The following is a 19,423-nucleotide window of genomic DNA, read 5'->3' as shown; positions in this document are numbered from 1 at the left end:
TGCTTTGAGATTATGGACTAATGCTTAGCATGGTCTGTGCCTATAGTGGTACCAAGTACAAGTTCAATTAATGCTTGTTAAGTCTAGTTTAATGAAGATTCGGAGTGCTTTATCTACAATCTGAACTGTGTAGAATTAACCAATTAAGCAAAATTCTTTTGCTCCCATTCCATATGATTTTAAAAAGTATGATTTCAACTGCAGGAAAGCATCACCCAAATAATATTTGTATATTCTCAATTAAGGCTTTGCCAAATATGAAAGCATATTCCACTAATCAGTGCCAAGCATATGCAACGATGAAGACCAATTAAAAAGCTTTTTCTATATTGATTAAAGCCAGGTCTTGTGGTGACTCAGGGCACGTTGCATGCTCTCAGAATAAAGTGCTCACTCAAATGAAGTAAATTAAATTATTCCAGGACATGAACGTACTATACAGTGAGTTGCTTCTTCCAGAAAACCTGACAACCAAGAGAAACAGAGTTTGACATATGAGAAAATGCAAACAATTGTTTTTTAAAACAAGATCCAAGCATAAAAACTGAACAATCTTTTTTAAAAATATCGAAAATGAAATAAAGTACATTGAAACTGTCATAAATCCTGGATTAATCATGAAGCCTTGTCCATTGCATAAATTCTCTGCAACTTTTTTCTCCTGTATAACTGCTTTCAATTCAATTCAACTAATGTTTATAGATCACTTATTGGCACCTAAAGCAACTCTGGTTACGTGGAGAGAGAACACCAAAGGATCACAACTCAATGTCAACAGCGTCATGAAGCACAGGCACCAAGTGTCCCATGGAGTGTCCCCACTCTAGCTGGGAGTGTTAAGAAAAGCCTCAGAGAGGCAGGAAGATTTGACCAACATTTTGATGATGGAATTAAAGTTTTCCAGGTGGAGGACTCCTGGTCTATGTGGGCTACAGGTGGGGCCTGGGTATGTGAAACCTGCATGCAACAATCCTGCACCAGACACTTACACAGAATACTTTGTGGTTCTACATGAGTTCTAGAAACATCAGCATGAGTTGCTGTTTCTGGAAGTTCTTACAGCTACTAGCACGTATATTAGAGCAGTATGGTCTGTGGACCATGTGTAAATGTTGCAAAACTACAAATGCCTGTGCCCCATCCAGGGCCTATATCAGAATCTCTGGCTGAGGCCTGGGATTCTGTCCATGTAATGACATTTCCAGGTGATTCCTAAACACATTAACATTTAAGGACAGGAAATGGAAGTATAGGCAGAGGGTTCCAAAGAGGAAGGAGAAATGAGAAAAAAGAGCTGAAATTTGAGTCATTTTATTTAAAATCGTATTGGAGGGTGAGCATAAGGGTTAACATGGGATTTGAGGAGTAATGTGGATTTAACTACATTTGCCAACTATTCTTCCTTCCTGTCTCTCAATTTTTATGACTTGGATCCAGGTGCAGGTCTCTGTGTTCTCTTGCCTAGACTGGTTAGTGTGCAGGCATCTTCACACACTTTTTTTCCTGCCTGAGTCTCTACCTAGGCACCTTGTCCCTGCTGACAGCAGCATTTCCTGATCCTCCTCCTTAATCAAGGATTCCTCAGCCCTAGGGCAGCCAGTCAGACTGGAGCCATGACCTACAGTTTTTACCCAGAGTACCATGAAAACTTTATCAGTTATAAGTGTCATGGTGTAGAAAAGTTTTGGAAGCACTCTGATTATGTATTTATCATAAAACAGAAATACAATTGTGTCACTTCTCCTTAAAGATTCCAAAGCCTCCCACCTGCCTATAGCACACAACAGGTCTGGCAAGACCAGGGACCCCTCCTTCTCACCAACCTAGAGTTCAGTTCACCTTGGAGCCTTCAATTACACCTCTGCCTCTACCCAGAATGTCCTTCCTTTCATCACTGAGGCTTCAACCCAAGCATCATCAACATTTCCATCCCAGTATACTTTACTATAAAGGATTGAGCTTTCTTTGCTAGCTTACAGTCAGCACAGATTAGGATGGTCATCTCACTCAAAGTGAGTTTAAATTCACTGCCTTCTTCTGGCAACAAACCCTACTTCTCATGTCACAGGGCTGGTCATGTGACACAGTCTGATCCCATGACAGTTCTCCAAACCCCAGGGCCAATCACAGTGCTTCTTCTGAAATGTTTTCTAACAGGACCTGGCAGGGTAGATCTCACTTTACTCTTCAGTGACAGAGTTGCAGAGATATAAAGCTCGATTTGTCTGTGACCCTGGTTTCATGCTTTGGAGATGCCTAACCAACTAGAAGGAAGCCTTCTCATGATGGGACACAAAGTCAACAGAGGGAAATGCTTAGGCAGACATAGGAGTCCCTTGTCCTATCACCCTAAGGCTAAATCCCACCTGTCCTCTCAAAAATGTATTTATTCGCATGAGCCAGGAAATCCCTCCTTTCTGACTTAACCTGGTTTGAGTTTGGCTTCCTTCATTAACACAGAGCTTCTCTCTACTGTTTCAGCTGGGCTTCTGACTACAAAGATGCCTGATGACTCAAGTTATGTCAAATAACAGGGCATTAACTGTGAGGACACAAGTGGAAAGACAGAATCAGGGCCACTTGGCCAGGTCCCCTGGGAATACTGACAAAGTCAGACCTCATGTTTGATTGAGGTAAGGGAAATGGCAGCAGCAGGAGTGAGTACATAAGAGAAATGCCACAGCATCAAGAGGAGCTGCAGGCAGACTCTCCTCGCCCCAGAAGCCAACACAGGAGGGCCTGGGGTTCATACAAGGCCAGTGTCCTCCCCTGTCCAGAGAATTGCTGAGAAGTAAACTGAGGTATGTTCAAGCAAGGATAAAGAATAATGGGTTTTCCTTGGGACACGTATCATGTCAAGGAAGGGCCAAGCTTGACCTCCATAGCTGTATTCCTGGCTCTAACCTCCTCACGAAGGGGCTGAAACACTGACTTAATCCATTTGTCCAAGCGTGTCATCCTCAGAACTACTAGCTGGGTGGTAAGTGTACATTTCATTTCAGTTTTTCTGAAAAAATTTTTATTAAAAAAGAAAAAGTGGCCAGGCATGGTGGCTCACGCCTGTAATCCCAGCACTTTGGGAAGCCAGAGCAGATGGATCACCCAAGGTCAGGAGTTTGAGACCAGCCTGACCAACATGGCAAAACCTCATCTCTACTAAAAATACAAAAAATTAGCCATGCGTGGTGGCGGGTGCCTGTAGTCCCAGCTACTAGGGAGGCTGAGGCAGGAGAATGGCGTGAACCCAGGAGGCGGAGCTTGCAGTGAGCCGAGATCGTGCCACTGCACTCCATCCAGCCTGGGAGACAGAGCAAGACTCTGTCTCAAAAAAAAAAAAAAAAAAAAAAAAAAAGTATTTCTCAGCAATTATACATTTCTGACTTATTATCTTTTATATTTTGGCCTACACATTACCAGAAAGTAATATTATTTCCCACAATATTCCTGAAATATAGTCCAGAAAGGATATCATCATTTTTAAAAAATAAACATAAAGAACAGTCAAGAAACAGTCCAAAAAGCAAAGTGAATTTTCAGTTACACAAAAATATCCACTCTTCAAATAGATTTAGAAGAATCAGTTCTTAATTCAGGAGCTAATTGTTAAAGTTTTGTGTAATTTAAAGTTAGCAAGGAAATATCAAGTTTTTTCTTGTCTAAAAGATTCCAACATACCTCTAAAATCTACCGTTATCTGCACTGAAGGAGAAAAGCAATGGTATGATTCATCTTAATAACAAAAAAGCAATATCAATGTCCTATCTTTTTAGATAAATATTCTAAGAATGCAGTGAATTGATTTTCATAAGCCAGTCAAGTACAGCATTTATTGGATTTATTACACATTGTACCAATTTTTCCTAGAAAATGAGCTTTTTTGCTTGTGTTTCACTTAAACTTATATTTCTATTCCTTGAGTACCCAATATATTAATTATTCCTTTAGTACCCTGACCACTTGATAAACACCAGAAGACTCTAAGACACAGGTGACAAGTTGAGGGAAGACTGACTAGCTTCATAATGTATTCCTGATAACCTTCAAGAATGGAATACATAATCTTACTTAGGATGATTTTGTTTGTTTGATTTTTTTTGCCTCCATCAAAAATCAATATATTTTGGCATTAGCTAGAATAAAGACCTGTAGACCTTAATATAGAGGCTCGATTGATCTTCAGTCAGTCTGCAGAGTAAATACAGACAAAAACAGAGATGAAAATAATGTCTTTAATGTTGCTTTACCTCTAAGAAGATGAGGCAAGAAAATATAATGTTTTGAATACTGACTATTGTATAAGTTTACAAATTCAGCTTGCAAAATATATATATTATCTCAACCCAGGGAATCTGTTTTAAAGTACGCTGCTCATTCCTGCAGGAGCCACAACTTTCCCTCCCACTTTAGATTTTGAGGATATTTATATCCAAATCCCTGAACGTGGACCTAGGGAAACATTTTTCATTTTCACAAGCTGGCTTAAATTTGACATCTTAATATCACAAGCCACTTCAGAAGAACCTCCAACTTCCCTTCAGTCTCTCCTTCCTTATTTTCTTTCTAAACTTCCCCAATCTCAAAGAAATGGTCTTTATAAAGAACACAATTATCATCAGAGCAGGGAGAGCATTTCTCTTTTATTTCTCCCATCTTTTCATAACCTATTTTTTTACCTTATCAAAAGGAATAAAATAGATGTCACCAAGTCTTCAAATATCCAAGTAGAAAACACTAGTGGTGAGCACTACAGAACAACAGTGTCTAATAGGAATCATCGGAGCTGTATATGTAATCTGCAGTTTCTTACTATTCACAGTGAAAGACACGAAAAGAAACTGAAGGTAATTTTCAGGGCATATTTATGTAACTCAACATGTCTAATACATTGTCATTTCAACATCAAATGAGCATAGAAATTACTAATGAGATACTCTAGAATCCGTTTTTTCCTACTCAGTCTTAAAAATCTGCTGTATATTTTTAAATTTATTATTATTATTATTTTGAGATGGAGTCTCATTCTGTCTCCCAGGCTGGAGCACAGTGGTGCAATCTCAGCTCACTGGAACCTCTGCCTCCCGGGTTGAAGCGATTCTCCTACCTCAGCCTCCTGAGTAGCAGCTGGGATTACAGGCATCCACCACCATGTCAGGCTTATTTTTGTATTTTTAGTAGAGACGGGATTTTGCTGTGTTTTCCAGGCTGGTCTCGAACTCCTGACCTCAAGTTATCCACCTGCCTTGGCCTCCCAAAGTGATGGGATTACAAGCGTGAGCCACCGTGCCTAGCCTCTCCTGTGTATTTTAAACTTACAACACAACTCAGTTCTACTTTCAAGTGCTCAGAAGCCACACGTGGCTGGTGGCCACCCTATTGGACAGGACCGAGGAAAGAAGTGACAGCCACTATTTTTGTTCCTCCTTCAAAGAACCAAGCAATGCTGGGGTTCATCTATTGAATCTACTAAATTAAACAGTTTAAACCATAAAAATAAATACAAATAATTTCATGAATTGTTTACATTTGTCTAGATTAAGGTTTATAATTTCCAATTCCTTTCTGTCTTTACTAGTCTTACCCTACAGTTCAGGCAAAGTTATACTATAGAAAATAAAAGATAATCACAAGCTTTCTGTTGCTTTCTTTGCTTTTCCTTTTTCGTGAATATGTCCAAGAAATTAAGGGGTATATGCTTTGTTTTTGTATCACTTAATTTCTAGTATCATTTTACTACCTTTCCTCCTCCCACCTCAGGCTTATTTATGTTTGGGGTGGTCATACCAGATTTTAAAGTGGTCAGTCTTGGCCAGTCAGAGCTATCAGTGAAAGCATACACTATAATTAAAAGTAAAACTATTATTTGTCAAGGCAATGTAATGTACAATGACCCAGTGAGAAGAAAAGAAACAGGGACCCAGAGATCTAAGGCTCTAGTCTTGATTCCCCGCTTCCTTCTCTGTAAACTCCTGCTCTTCTTTACACTTCAGGACGTTGAGATGAGGGCCAGTTGGCGTCATGTGTTTAAAAGCATTTTATAAACACAATGCGTCATATAATGTTTTATGAATGTCCTACAATGTCTTGTGTTTATTATTTGTATTCTTTGTGAACAAGTAAACATGTTGAACTGGTTATTCTGGCATGTAGGGCTATGGTTTAACACTCTTGGATGTTGAAGAGATGGTCTCCTTAAACGCTACAAAGTGTGGGTAAATCAAAAGGAACTAGGATAGGCAAAAAAAAAAAAAAAAAAAAAAAAAGGCATGCTTTCCTATTTTTTTCTCAAAGTGTTAAACAGATGACAATTATCAGCTCCTACGAAGAAAAACAGGAAGAAGAGAGCATATGATCTTTGCACCTTCACCAGTGACTACTTCAGTCCAGCAAGCTGGAGCTACTCCTGGATTTCATTCCTAAACCTATCATTCTGGAAATTCCCGTTACAAATTTACTCATTTATAAATTTGCATCGGGATGTGCTGGGTTTTTTTTTTTTTTTGGTCGTGGGAGGGGATATTGCACATAAACAGGACTGGCCTGGTAACTGGGGATGCAGGGTCAGGTCTCATTCTCCACTGAGTCTTCTGACAGCCATGTTTTGTCCATCTGGGCCTTCATTTATTTATTCATAAGAATGAAACTAATCACCATTTTCTACTTTCTTTACAACAATGCTGCTAGAATAATTAATGATAAATAGAAAATACTTAGAAAGTACCCTTAAGGAAAGAAATACTAAAGAATTATTTAATCCATTAAAGCATAACTAAAAAATATTGGGCACGGCCGGGTACGGTGGCTCACACCTGTAATCCTAGCACTTTGGGAGGCCGACATGGGTGGATCACGAGGTCAGGAGATCGAGACCATCTTGGCTAACACGGTGAAATCCCATCTCTACTAAAAATACAAAAAAAAATTAGCCAGGTAGTCCCAGCTACTCGGGAGGCTGAGAGGCAGGAGAATGGCGTGAACCTGGGAGGCGAGTTTGCAGTGAGCAGAGATTGTGCCACTGCATTCCAGCCTGGGGGACAGAGCAAGACTCTGTCTCAAAAAAAATAAGTAAATAAAAATAAAAAAATACTGGGCACTTACTCTCCTGTCTGAAGGAGGAGTTAGCCATTTTCAAAATTTGCTGCTGTGGAGGCCAAGTACGCCCTTCCCCCTTCAGGTCAATGTGTGCTTCCAATGTCCCACTTATTAGAGCCCAGGGGACTGTGTAGGGTAGAAGAGGAGGATCAGAAAGGAGCCTGAAGTCCAAAAGTGGATAACAAACTTTCGCTTAAGTTGATTTCTGTAATGGCCCTGAATTTTAGTGATCAGTTTATCCAACCGTTAGTGTCCTTGGGTAAAGAAAGTAAAATGAGGTCAAATACACCATTACCCATAGGAATCATCAGTGCTTTGACTCTGAGCATTTTTCTGAATATAAAGTTCAAAATACATGAGTCAAGGCAAGAATTTCTAAAATCAATAACTATTAGTTACCCTTCATGCCCTGCTATAGTGCTTTGATACTCAAAAGTGTCCAACGCTATTGATATGTGAAGTTTCTGGTTTAAAGGGCTATAGAAACTTTCCCTTAACTATAGTTCTGGTGCTGTGGAAACAGAAACACACATATGTATGCACACACAGGCCTATGCACACACACACACGCATTTCCCTATTGCCACAATTTATTCCAGTATAGTAATGTGTAGAAGAATATTAGAAAACAGGGAATTGCATTTACCCTATTAGTGTTTGAGTCTAAAACCCTTCTGAATATACAATAAAACATAAGCGTAAATCATTCCTTAACATTAAATTAGGTTTTGGAGTATTAGGAAGGGCCACAAAGGGGAAACCAAATTTAAGAATGCTCAGAAGACATCTCTCCAAATATTTTGTGAGACAGAAGACTTCACCTCATTATTTAATTTACTTGTCAGTAAGAAGCCTATAAAACCACAGTCTTGTGATAAAATTAAATAGCAGCAACAGTAGACTTTATGAACACCCGAGGTGTATGGCTTCCAGCATCTTTCCAAAGAAATCAAGATACTGAAATCCTGTCCAGCACTTTCCTCTAAAAGCATCCTTGCATTTTTAACCCAAACCAAAATCTTCTGTTACTCAGAAGATTGTTTCTTTTTCATTAGATTCATCTAGTAACTACCTGCTCATTAAGTGACATCTGTCTAGAACAGGCTACCCAAGAGTCAACAAAGCTAAGCAGAGGGTTACAGGCTCTGAAAGGCAACACGAAGAGGACAGAAGGAAGGATGGATGGAAGAAGGTGGAAGAGGGAGAGATGGAGGAGAGCAGGCAAAACTCAGGAAAGCCAAGCTTCACAACTGGGTTACAAATCATTACAGAAGCAGTTTAACCTTTCTCCCCGCCCAGCAGCTGCCTGTCCTCTCTGCCTAGTTGCCTTTCTCAGGAGCTGCCCATTTCTCTTAAGAAAACAAGGGAAAGTCCTGAGGATTCTCAGTATGTCAGGTGCCTTCACTCCCATTAACCTTAAAATTGGTTTATAAATGGTAAAAGAGAGAGTGCAATTAGTACAAAGTATGATAGGAATTTCTAAACTCAGTACAATTTAAGCCCAGAAAAAATGACTAGTTCTGTAAAAGAGGTGTGTGTAGGTATGCATTTTTTAATTGCATCATTATGCTGTATCCCCTGGACCGAAGTAAATACAGTAATTACAGTGTGGGAGTGCACATAATGCTCTTTAGAGAGGGGCAGGGCATGCACATCTGTAATCTACACCATAAGGAAGCAACACACGGTCAGGTTTTGAATGGCATACTGATTATCCCACATTAGAAAAGAGGGTATAACTTCTGAGAACAAACATACCCCAATGTGAATGTGTACCTGCATTTGTCATGACAGAATAATGGGTGCACATGGTAATTTTGATGCAAAAATATTTACATCACTGGCAATATCTTATTTAAGGACCCATTTATTATTTTGGTATACTATGAGCCATGACAATATTAGTTTATTTTTTTATTTTTCTTTTTTTTGAGACCGACTTTCAGTCTGTTGTCTGAGCTGGAATGCAGTGGTGTGATCTTGGCTCACTGCAACCTCCACCTCCCAGTTCAAGTGATTCTCCTGCTTCAGCCTCCTGAGTAGCTGGGATTACAGACATGCACCATCATGCCGGGCTAATTTTTGTATTTTTTTTAGTAGAGACGGGGTTTCACCATGCTGGTCAGGCTGGTCTCGAACTCCTGACCTCGAGTGATCCACCCGCCTCGTCCTCTCAAAGTGCTGGGATTACAGGCATGAGCCACTGTGCCTGGCCAATGACAATATTAGTTTAAATGTAATAAAGAAATTTCCTCTACACTAAGTTGTCAAGAAAATCTTCACTTTGAAGTTGGAAACAAAGGCCCACAAACCACAGCAGAGAATTACCTGTGCTATTTACCAGGAATATGTGGCCCTATTTGTCTCTTACTTCTGAATTCCTGGCATAAGTAAACCTGTGATCCCATCTTCACAAGAGGCCAGTGACTTGATATAGCATAGGCCTTCCAACCGTTCCATCACCGACATCGGGGATGCACCAGGATTCCCACCCCAAGCAATTCTTCAACTTTCCCCCCATATGCTGGATCTTTAAGAACCCTAATTCCTGCCTGTGAACATCTGGCAAACTGACAAATTTACATAGCTCCTTTGTGGGTTCTAGAACATTTACATATACTCAGACTTGCAATGCAATTCAAGGTTCTCATACCCTGACTCTTGCTGGAACAACACTGCTGGAAACTGGATACTAAGTCCCGCCTCCACACTCTTTTTAGAGACCTTGTAACTAGCTGGTCATACATTTTCAATGACACTGGCCAAAGAACAGTGAGGAAACTGGAAGTCATACAAATGATATGAATAGCAACCAGAAAGACACGGAACATTTCATTACTGGGTCAAACTAGATTAATGCGTTGCTTTATTTAGGTTTCTCTGTGAAACAAAAAACCACCCAACCTGTAACTCAGGGCTTTCATGACCCCAGGTTCCACTCTCTTTGTGTAGGGGGTCTTCAACTTCCTCCACCACAAACCTCATCTGCTTCTGACACAGACATGCTGATACATGGCAAAAGTCAAACTAGCCCCCAATCAAATGATCATCTTAATCAGATTGGAAGAGAAAATTTCAGGAAGATCTAGGCTTATGCTTATAGCTGCAAAATTCTAAATATGTATGGCAGGTCCTAGCATTTAGCCTAGTGCATATGGAGCTGTAAATACATATTTATCGAAGTAAAAAAAAAAATGTAAAAGCATTCCATTACTAAGTATTTCTCACTGACCGTATACAGGGTCTTACCATAATGGAATAGAAGCTTGTTTTTGGAAGCTACAAAAACATCGACACCCAATGAGCAGCCTCCGCCTCCTTCAAAGTGATCCTCCAAATGCTACAACAGGATTCGAACTCCATCATTCATCAGCCTACTTGTCTAACTTCTCAAAAACTTCCTTCAGAACCAGTTAGTGCATGAGACACTAACCATATCTTTAGTAAATAAACAATTCCTGGCTTTATACATTTCCTGCTTTATAATCCTGCATCTTTGTTTAAAAAGCTAAACCGGCTGGGTGCGGTGGCTCACGCCTGTAATCCCAGCATTTTGGGAAGCCGAGGTGGGTGGATCGCGATGTCAGGAGATTGAGACCATACTGGCTCACAGGGTGAAATCCCGTCTCTACTAAAAATACAAAAAAATTAGCCGGGCATGGTGGAGGGCGCCTGTAGTCCCAGCTACTCAGGAGGCTGAGGCAGGAGAATGGTGTGAACCTGGGAGGCGGAGCTTGCAGTGAGCCGAGATCGCGCCCCTGCACTCCAGCCTGGGCAACTGAGTGACTCCGTCTCAAAAAAAAAAAAAAAAAAAAAAGCTAAACTGAAATTGCATGGTCACAACTCTCATTTGCTGATTTTGCTTTGAATGACTAAGCTGTTATCCCAAATCAAATCTACCATTCAAAATATTTCTATGACTAAGGTTATGCCAATGAATATCCATAAGCCATTCCAGAACTCCAAGAGTAGCTTGGGATGCAACTTTGTTGGAATAAGCTTATAGGTTCCCATGTGGACAACCCTGATTGGGCATCAAGCTCATACAATTCTTGGTGCCTGAGCAAGATCCACCCCAACAGTTTTATTTCATGAGACCCAGAAGAATGTTTAAGCAGCTTTCTATCTGAGCAACAGATCATGGTAGCATAAGTTTTGCTGATATATATTTCCATTTCTTTGTAACAAAACATAAGAAAAATCTTTTTTTTTTTTTTTTTTTTTTTAGACAGAGTCTCACTGTGTGGCCCAGACAGGAGTGAAGTGGCACAATCTCGGCTCACTGCAAGCTCTGCCTCCCGGGTTCATGCCATCCTCCTGCCTCAGCCTCCCGAGTAGCTGGGACTACAGGTGCCCACCACCACGCCTGGCTAATTTTTTGTATTTTTAGTAGAGATGGGGTTTCACCGTGTTAGCCAGGATGGTCTCGATCTCCTGACCTTGTGATCCACCCATCTCGGCCTCCCAAAGTGCTGGGATTACAGGCATGAGCCACTGCACCCGGCCGAAAAATCTATTTTAAATTTTTCTTAAAAGAATAAGAAAACCTAGTGTTTCATATAACTTATTCAACTTTACTATCTTGGTTGACAGTGCATGCATTCATTGAAATGTCATCATCCAGCACTTTTAACAAAGAAGTACTTACGCCATGATGCCCGAGAGGTGAAACATTTCGGCTGTGATGTAGGACAAATAACTGTACAGGAAAACAAAGAGTGGCTCGATCACTCGGATATTATGGGTGAATCGAGTAGTAAATGCCGCTATAAAGCCTAGGAAGATGCCAATCAGCACCCCACCGATTCCCACAACAAAGAAGTTGGCGATTCCCGCAAACACATCAATGGTCTCAATGGTTTTCATCTGGCAAAATGACTTGAACAAGTTGTACAGGACCTGCAGGAAAAAGAAAACACCTTGTCAAGACCCTTTCCCATTTCCCCATTGTCACTCTGGGCACAAACACATCTACCTGGCCTTCTAATAAGGACATTTCTTCTGTGTACCCAAGTAGGAAAGTGACAATCATTGTGTATTCATTTGTCTCATATTTTAATACCATAGCTTTAAACTAACCAAAAAACCTTTCAATAAAAGTGAGTTGTCAGGGAATTTATTTCTAAAAGTAAGGGAGAGGCAATTTCAAAGTTATTGCATAACTTATTCCAAAAACATTATTTTTTCCAGATATCATCTGAAAGATTATTTTAAAATATTTGTTTGCTACCCAGCACACCCAGCTCATGTTACCATTGCTTGGTAAGTAATATGACAGCGAGAAAGCTTATCAGTGCTGCTGTGAACACATTTACCTTATAAGGTCCTATTGTGGAGCCACATGACAGAAGGGACCCACGCATCAGGACAGGTACCTAAGATGAGTCAGTCATCCTCCCAGTCACCAGTTCCTCGCTCCACACTCCACCTCCTCTCCCCGCCCACACATACATGTCTGGTGTAACTGAGACACACCCAAAGGAATTTTCTTCAAGCAAAGAGGCAGCAAACTCATATGTGTGTGTGTTTGTGTGCATCTGCTGAAACTTCATACATATTTTGTATATGAAACACTAGGTTTTCTTATTCTTTAAGAACAATTAAAAATAGATTTATCTTACATTTTGTAACAAAGAAATGGGAATGTACATCAGCAAAACTTCATGCTGTAATGAGACTGCTCTGTTGTTCTTTTTTTTTTTTTTTTTTTTTGAGTCTCACTCTGTCACTCAGGCTGGAGTACAGTGGCGCGATCTTGATCTCAACTTACGGCAACCTCTGCCTCCCGGGTTCAAGCCATTCTCCTGCCTCAGTCTCCCAAGTAGCTGAGATTACAGCAGGCGCCACCACACCCGGCTAATTTTTGTGTTTTTCATAGAGATGGGGTCTCACCATGTTGGCCAGGCTGGTCTCGAACTCCTGACCTCAAGAGATCCACCCACCTCAGCCTCCCAAAGTGCTAAGATTACAGGCATGAGCCACCACACCCAGCCTGTTGTTTAGTTCTTTACATAGTCTTGGTTTAATGAAGCCTTCAAGAATGTCAGGCACTTCATGTCTGGTGGACAATATGCTTTCAACTTGTGTCTGGGGCCACTCAGCGAACTGAAATGGAAAGTCATGGCTGCAGCCCCACCACTTTCTTTTCACAAAATAAGCAAGTCAAATACCAGCCAAGCAGGTGGCCTGCTTCTTTTTCACTGTAATATTTACAACTCTGGGAGCACCTGGAATCTCCAGGAAAACCGACTGATAAGGACATTAGGGAGAAACGCTATGCTACACCCTCATTTGGGTTCTGAGAAACTCAAAACTGATCCCGTTTGTTCAAGGTCAAATGACACAAAACGTCAGAGGCAATCTTAGCATCCAAGTCTCCTGACCTCCTGATTAAGTTGTTCAAGGTTCAGTCATGGGAGAGTGAAGTCATACTGCCTGGTAAGCAGTGTGCGGCCTGGCAAATGCCATCTCACTTTTTCTACTTCACTTTATGGTCATAGCCTACCACGATATGGGTTTAATATGTTATTTTTTTCTCCTTTCTGCTTGATTATAAGCTCCTTGTGATCAATCAACACCTTACTACAATTTACATCTTCCAAGTTGCCTAGTAGATGACAACAAACGTCTGTTGGCTTTGAAAAATAGTGGATTATTTCCTAGGAAACAGTGAACTTTTCCTTTCCCTAATTGTTGGTGTAACACTCGAGATCATTTGCCACCCTACCACTAAGAAATGACTTCAGAGAAGAACAAGAGAGACTCATTCTCCTGAAAACTTAAATATTTTAAAGGCATCATTGTTTGCCAGACAGAAAAGAAAATGGCTCCATGTAGTACCCACTTCCACTTTGAACCTGCTGTCAGCATCAGTTTTCATTGGCATCAACACGCCACAGTTACTTCCTGAGACAGGATCACAGATGTGCTATATATACCCCTTGCCTCCAAACAGCCAAAGGCAAAAGGGACGGTCACCAGTGTCCCAGAGGAGAGGCGGGTTTCCCAGCCATCTGCTTCTGCATGGACAGCCTCTCTCCAGGGCCACTCAGGCACCACAGTTCTGTCTCCGGCCTCCAGCCTGCACCTAGGAGGCTTATCTCTTCTTTGCTCTAATCCCACTGCAGCCACTACAAGACCTACTTCCTTCAAAGGCTGCCACTCCATTTTCACGTCAGGAAGGCCTCATAGTCTCAAAACACCTGGTACGCATTTTTTTTTTAAACTGCTTTCTAACACACTTCAGATTGCGAAGGATTTCATCACTGTTCCATAAAACACACCGTGTTTATTCACTCCTGCTCCTGGTTTTCTTTCCTTGTCCTTTCTCTTGCCGGCAACCTGCTCCTAAACCTAGGGAACATTTACCTATCTTCCAAGGCACAGCTGAGCTGCTGTTGCCCCCAGGAGCCCTCCTGCACCCCTCCAGCCTTTGCAAATACCCGGCCCTCTGACCTCCTGCACCACAGATGATCTCCCAGAACATTCAGCATCTTGTACTGTTGGTGCTGAGTTTTGAGTGAGTGCCTCATGTCCCCAACAAAACTAGAAATTCCTTTAGCACAGAGCTGAGTCTCCTTCTCCTTTTCCTCCCTCTCATCTCTACACCCTAGTCCATCCAGTGCACTGAAGAGTTCTCTGAGGGAAGCCCAGGTACTCCTTCCACAGATTAATGGGCATCTGCAGCTGGGTCACACATTCCTAATCCTTACAAAACTATTTTCCTGGCAACTTAATGCATGAAATCTATCAAAGGTACAGCCTGTCTTAAATCCCCCCTTAGACTCTGCAAAGAGTTAAGATGGGTCACAGGCACTGTACTCTCAGCACATTGGGCCAAAGCTCCATTTTGATCCTTCTCCTGCCTGAGATGCCACGGCAGTGTCAGAGCTAATATCTCAGGTAGAAGCGTTACCTTAACAACCAGAAAGCTTTCCACAACCTCCCACCTGTTTTACACTGAACCTGATACCTAGTTAGTGATCAGCACGAGATAAAATTCTTCTGGTTACAACTGGCCGAAACCACATACTTAGTTCATTCCAGTTAAATCCTTTAATTGTATTATGAGGGAATCATGCCGAAAAGTGTTTTAGAATTTTAATTTATATAGGTATATGTGTTATGTGTATATATTATGTATGTGGGCTACAAATGCCTCTAGTGAGTTGGTGCAAAGTTGGTCTCCCCTTGACACTTGTATTCTTAGATTAAAATGTCAGTGATACCTTTGTACTAAATTCTGTCATGGGCTAATTTGACAGCTTTGAAATCTTTCAAATAATCAAAGCTATACTGCTTAATGATATTTTTAAATAGCAAACATATATATATATATAAACATTAGGAGTTATGAACTTTGAACTTTGATTTTAAAAGTACACTAATTCTGTGAAATCATATAAAGCAAGGGTGCAAATTATACAAATACAGTTGTCTATCAGAATGGCTCTGTTTCAGAAAAAAAAAAAATGTTCAGGTAATTTCTTCCTGTATGAAACATACAGGATAATCATTTTGCATACGAAATTTTAGAACTATTCTGCTGTTTGCAAAATCAAAATTAAGATCCAAGTGTTCACTGCTTACCCTCCATCTTCCTAAAGTTACTTTCCACTCCACAGCACACAGTGACCGGGCCTCTGGGGTCCATTACTGGCTTCTGTCTACAGAGCCAGCTCTCCTTAACCAAGCCTGGTTATGAGCAGATGGAGGAAACTCTTTAAGTCTTCTTGGAAAATTTATTGGAATATTCAGCGGCTGCATTAACATGTTCTAGAAATAACCTGAAAAATCTTTGCCTAATAGGGAAATTTTGGAAAGTTTTCACGCAACATTTATTCTAACGGAAAACACAACAATCCTATTTAAAAACCACACCTTTATTTTTTTCAATTGTCATGTCTTTAGTTGCTTCTAGTTATTGTACAGTTATTGTAGCTACTACAGCCTTGTACAATAGCATGAAGTGTTTGATCTGCAATTTATACAATCCATTTCTCTTGCTTTGAGACATTTTCATGCTAAGCTTTCTTCACTTCAGCTTTTCAAGCTCAGTGTTGAATTTATCATAATTTGGGAAAGGAGTTAATGGCACTAACCTACCATGTTACCCATCCTCGAGATTATATACTGTGACAATGAATTTTCTCTGATTAACCTCTATTCTTCTATCTGCAACTCCTAGTGACTCATCATTTTTGCCATAGGCATCATGGTCCTTATTTTTAATACCTTTCCAAAGTCCGTGAGTTCCTTAAACTAACCCCTATTCTTCTATCTGCAACTCCTAATGACTCATCGTTTTTGCCATAGGCATCATGGTCCATATTTTTAATACCTTTCCAAAGTCCGTGAGTTCCTTAAACTAACCCCTATTCTTCTATCTGCAACTCCTAGTGACTCATAGTTTTTGCCGTATGCATCATGGCCCATATTTTTAATACCTTTCCAAAGTCCGTGAGTTCCTTTAACCTCTCCTACGGATAAGCCTGAATGAATGAATCAAAGAATCTTCCATAAAACATCTCCACCTCTATTCTTTGAAGGTACCTGACTAGGAGATAAAATTAGAATTTTTGACACCATTGTTCTAATTATTCTTAACACACGCTCAATTCGGTACAGGACTCAGACAATTCAGCGAGAGAAATGTCTAGTAGTTTATTCTTTGGCAAACCTGTGGGCACGCCCTGATATCTTGTGGTTCTGGCTTTGAGGGTCCATGGACTCTCAGCCAGGGCAAGTAAGTTACCAAGGGAGGCCCTTAGATATGAAACCACGACAGTGGTTCTGACTGACAGGCTCTGGCCATTCCTTGATAAGAGCTTCCACCTCAAAGCACCAGCCAGGGCCTTGCCCTGTCTGTGCCCTCCTTCTGAGTGGAGTGACAAGCTCTCACTTTGGCCGCCTGCCTTCCCTGGGTCAGCCCTCCCTTTCTCTCCATAAAACCACAGTTGTGCCTCTGTGCCTCCTGAGAGGAAGCACAGGGTGTGCGTTTGGATGGCCTGCTACCTTTGCATACTCTAAACAGTGACTTAGCCAGACCCTATCCTGAGATCTGATTCAGGACAAACTCAAAGAATGGACCACTGAAGCTGGAAACCATCATTGTCAGCAAACTATTGCAAGGACAAAAAGCCAAACACCACATGTTCTCACTCATAGGTGGGAATTGAACAATGAGAACACATGGACACAGGAAGGGGAACATCACACACCGGAGCCTGTTGTGGGGTGGGGGGAGTGGGGAGGGATAGCATGAGGAGATATATCTAATGTTAAATGGTGAGTTAATGGGTGCAGCACACCAACATGGCACATGTATACATATGTAACAAACCTGCACGTTGTACACATGTACCCTAAAACTTAAAATATAATAAAAAAAAAAAAGAATGGACCACTGAGATGTCTGAATAAAAATTTGATCAGAGGTAGGAAAGCAGTGTGGAGGCCTAGTGTGTCATTCTGAAACTAATTTGACTCTACTGAGCTGCCCTAGAAGGACTGCAACAGGCACTCTTATTTCTCTGTAAAGTTCCCTTTGCACTAAATAGACTTACTCCAGGAATTCCCATTCAAATGTCTGCAGTCTTCCTCAACAGGGTAAAATTTACATATCGAGCATAAGTCAGAATGGAAAACTTCATGCCTTCTGCCTCTGGAAATTAGAATGAGTTATAAAATGTCTCTACTATTATGGCAGTTTCCCAGTTAAAATTTAATATCGGTAAGTTAATGACTACTCAGTTCATGAATAATGGAATATATGAAGTGGATTTTGTTACTTAAGTGAGGTAACTTAGCTGTCTTAAAATATCTATACTATGAATTTTGATCGATAAATTATCTTCTGTATAATAATGTTCACATGAAGTTAATGGATGCCCTTAGAGATGATATTTTATTCATTCTGAGGATTTGCTTTTGCAGTAGAATACAGGCTAACAGAGAATAAATCAGTTTCTATGTAGGCTTTTATTTTATTATTATTATTACTATTGAGATGGAGTCTCACTCTGTTGCTCAGGCTGGAATGCAGTGGCATGATCTCGGCTCATTGCAATCTCTGCCTCCCTGGCCCAAGCGACCCTCTCACTTCAGCTTCCCAAATAGCTGGGATAACAGGCCCTCACCACCACGCCCAGCTAATTCTTTTTTTTTTTTTTTTGTATTTTTAGTAGAGACAGGGTTTCACCATGTTGGCCAGGCTTGTCTCGAACTCCTGACCTTTAAGTGATCTGCCTGCCTCAGCCTCCCAAAGTGCTGGTATTATAGGCATGATTCTCTGCACCCAGCCTACTATGTAGACTTTTAAATGAGTCAGGAATGGCATTTTAATGATAAGAGCAAATGGAGAGGGAATTAAAAATTAAGTCCTTTAAACACAATCTTTTTCTGCCTCACTTTTCTTATCTGAATAATGGGAGGAATGCCTGTTTCATAATTTGTCATAGAGACCTGAACACAGAGGGAGAATTCACAAGTTAGTGGCTATCATTACTGTCACCTTTACTACTACCGAGGTGTGGCTAACAGAAAACAGCATCATCAGTGCTCCCTAACTGATTTATCAATCGAGCATCACTGGAGTGTCTTTAACTGGTGGACACAGAGCTCTTTGGAGGTGTGTGGGTAAAAGGAGAGGCTTTCTCATCCCTTCTCTCAACCCTTGCCTGTGTTCAGAAGGCAGGGTAGAAGTAAATTCTGCTAACCTTAAGATCATAACAGCCCCTGACTCTAATTACAGGTAATCTAAGACAGAGTTACAAATAATTTGTGCCTTCTGAATAAATACTCATTTATGAGAAGGTGATGAAGGCCAGAAATGTGCTGGTTGAATAGTAACAGAAAGTGAGCAGTGAGCGTGTGACAAAAACTTTCCATAAAATCATTAACATGATAACTAAAGCATCCCCAGATAGAGAATGGCACTTAGCAGGTATCATTTCAGCTGTATTATATACATTGGATACTGACAGTATTACTTCTCACAAAGAACTCTGGGATCTGAAGTCTTTTAAGTTATGATTGAAGACCATCATTTCTGAAAATGCCAAAATGATACATCATCAGAGTTGCAAAGGCCAAAATCATATGTTCCTCTGGCATGAACAGGGCCTTGTCAGCACAGACCAGCTACATATTTTGCGGGGCCCCGTGCAAAATGAAACTGAGGAGACAGTTTTATGATAACAAATAAATTATAAATAATGAGTTTAAAAGTATTAAGAATTACAAGACAGTGACGTCAGAGCATTAAACCAAGTGAAGGGCCTTGGGCAACTGCTCATGAAACCACCCTGTGTGCCGGGTCTCGCCCCTGCCAGTT

At 40.7% G+C, this 19,423-nt stretch overlaps 1 protein-coding gene across 1 annotated transcript in view; it reads right to left on the bottom strand.

Annotated features, from left to right (window-relative positions):
* SLC9A2 (solute carrier family 9 member A2) overlaps positions 1 to 19,423 on the bottom strand; it is a 102,013-nt gene that overhangs the window by 44,344 nt on the left and 38,246 nt on the right. Inside the window, exon 3 of the mRNA XM_024242575.2 lies at positions 11,738 to 11,988. Within this exon, the coding sequence (XP_024098343.2) occupies positions 11,738 to 11,988 (251 nt within the window). The remainder of the gene's footprint in view (positions 1 to 11,737; positions 11,989 to 19,423) is intronic.

The sequence above is a fragment of the Pongo abelii genome, chromosome 12 (assembly GCF_028885655.2).
Source record: "Pongo abelii isolate AG06213 chromosome 12, NHGRI_mPonAbe1-v2.0_pri, whole genome shotgun sequence".
NCBI classification, from domain to species: Eukaryota; Metazoa; Chordata; class Mammalia; order Primates; family Hominidae; genus Pongo; species Pongo abelii.
Note: the sequence above shows the minus strand (reverse complement) of the source record. Positions and strands in the feature narration are given on the sequence as shown.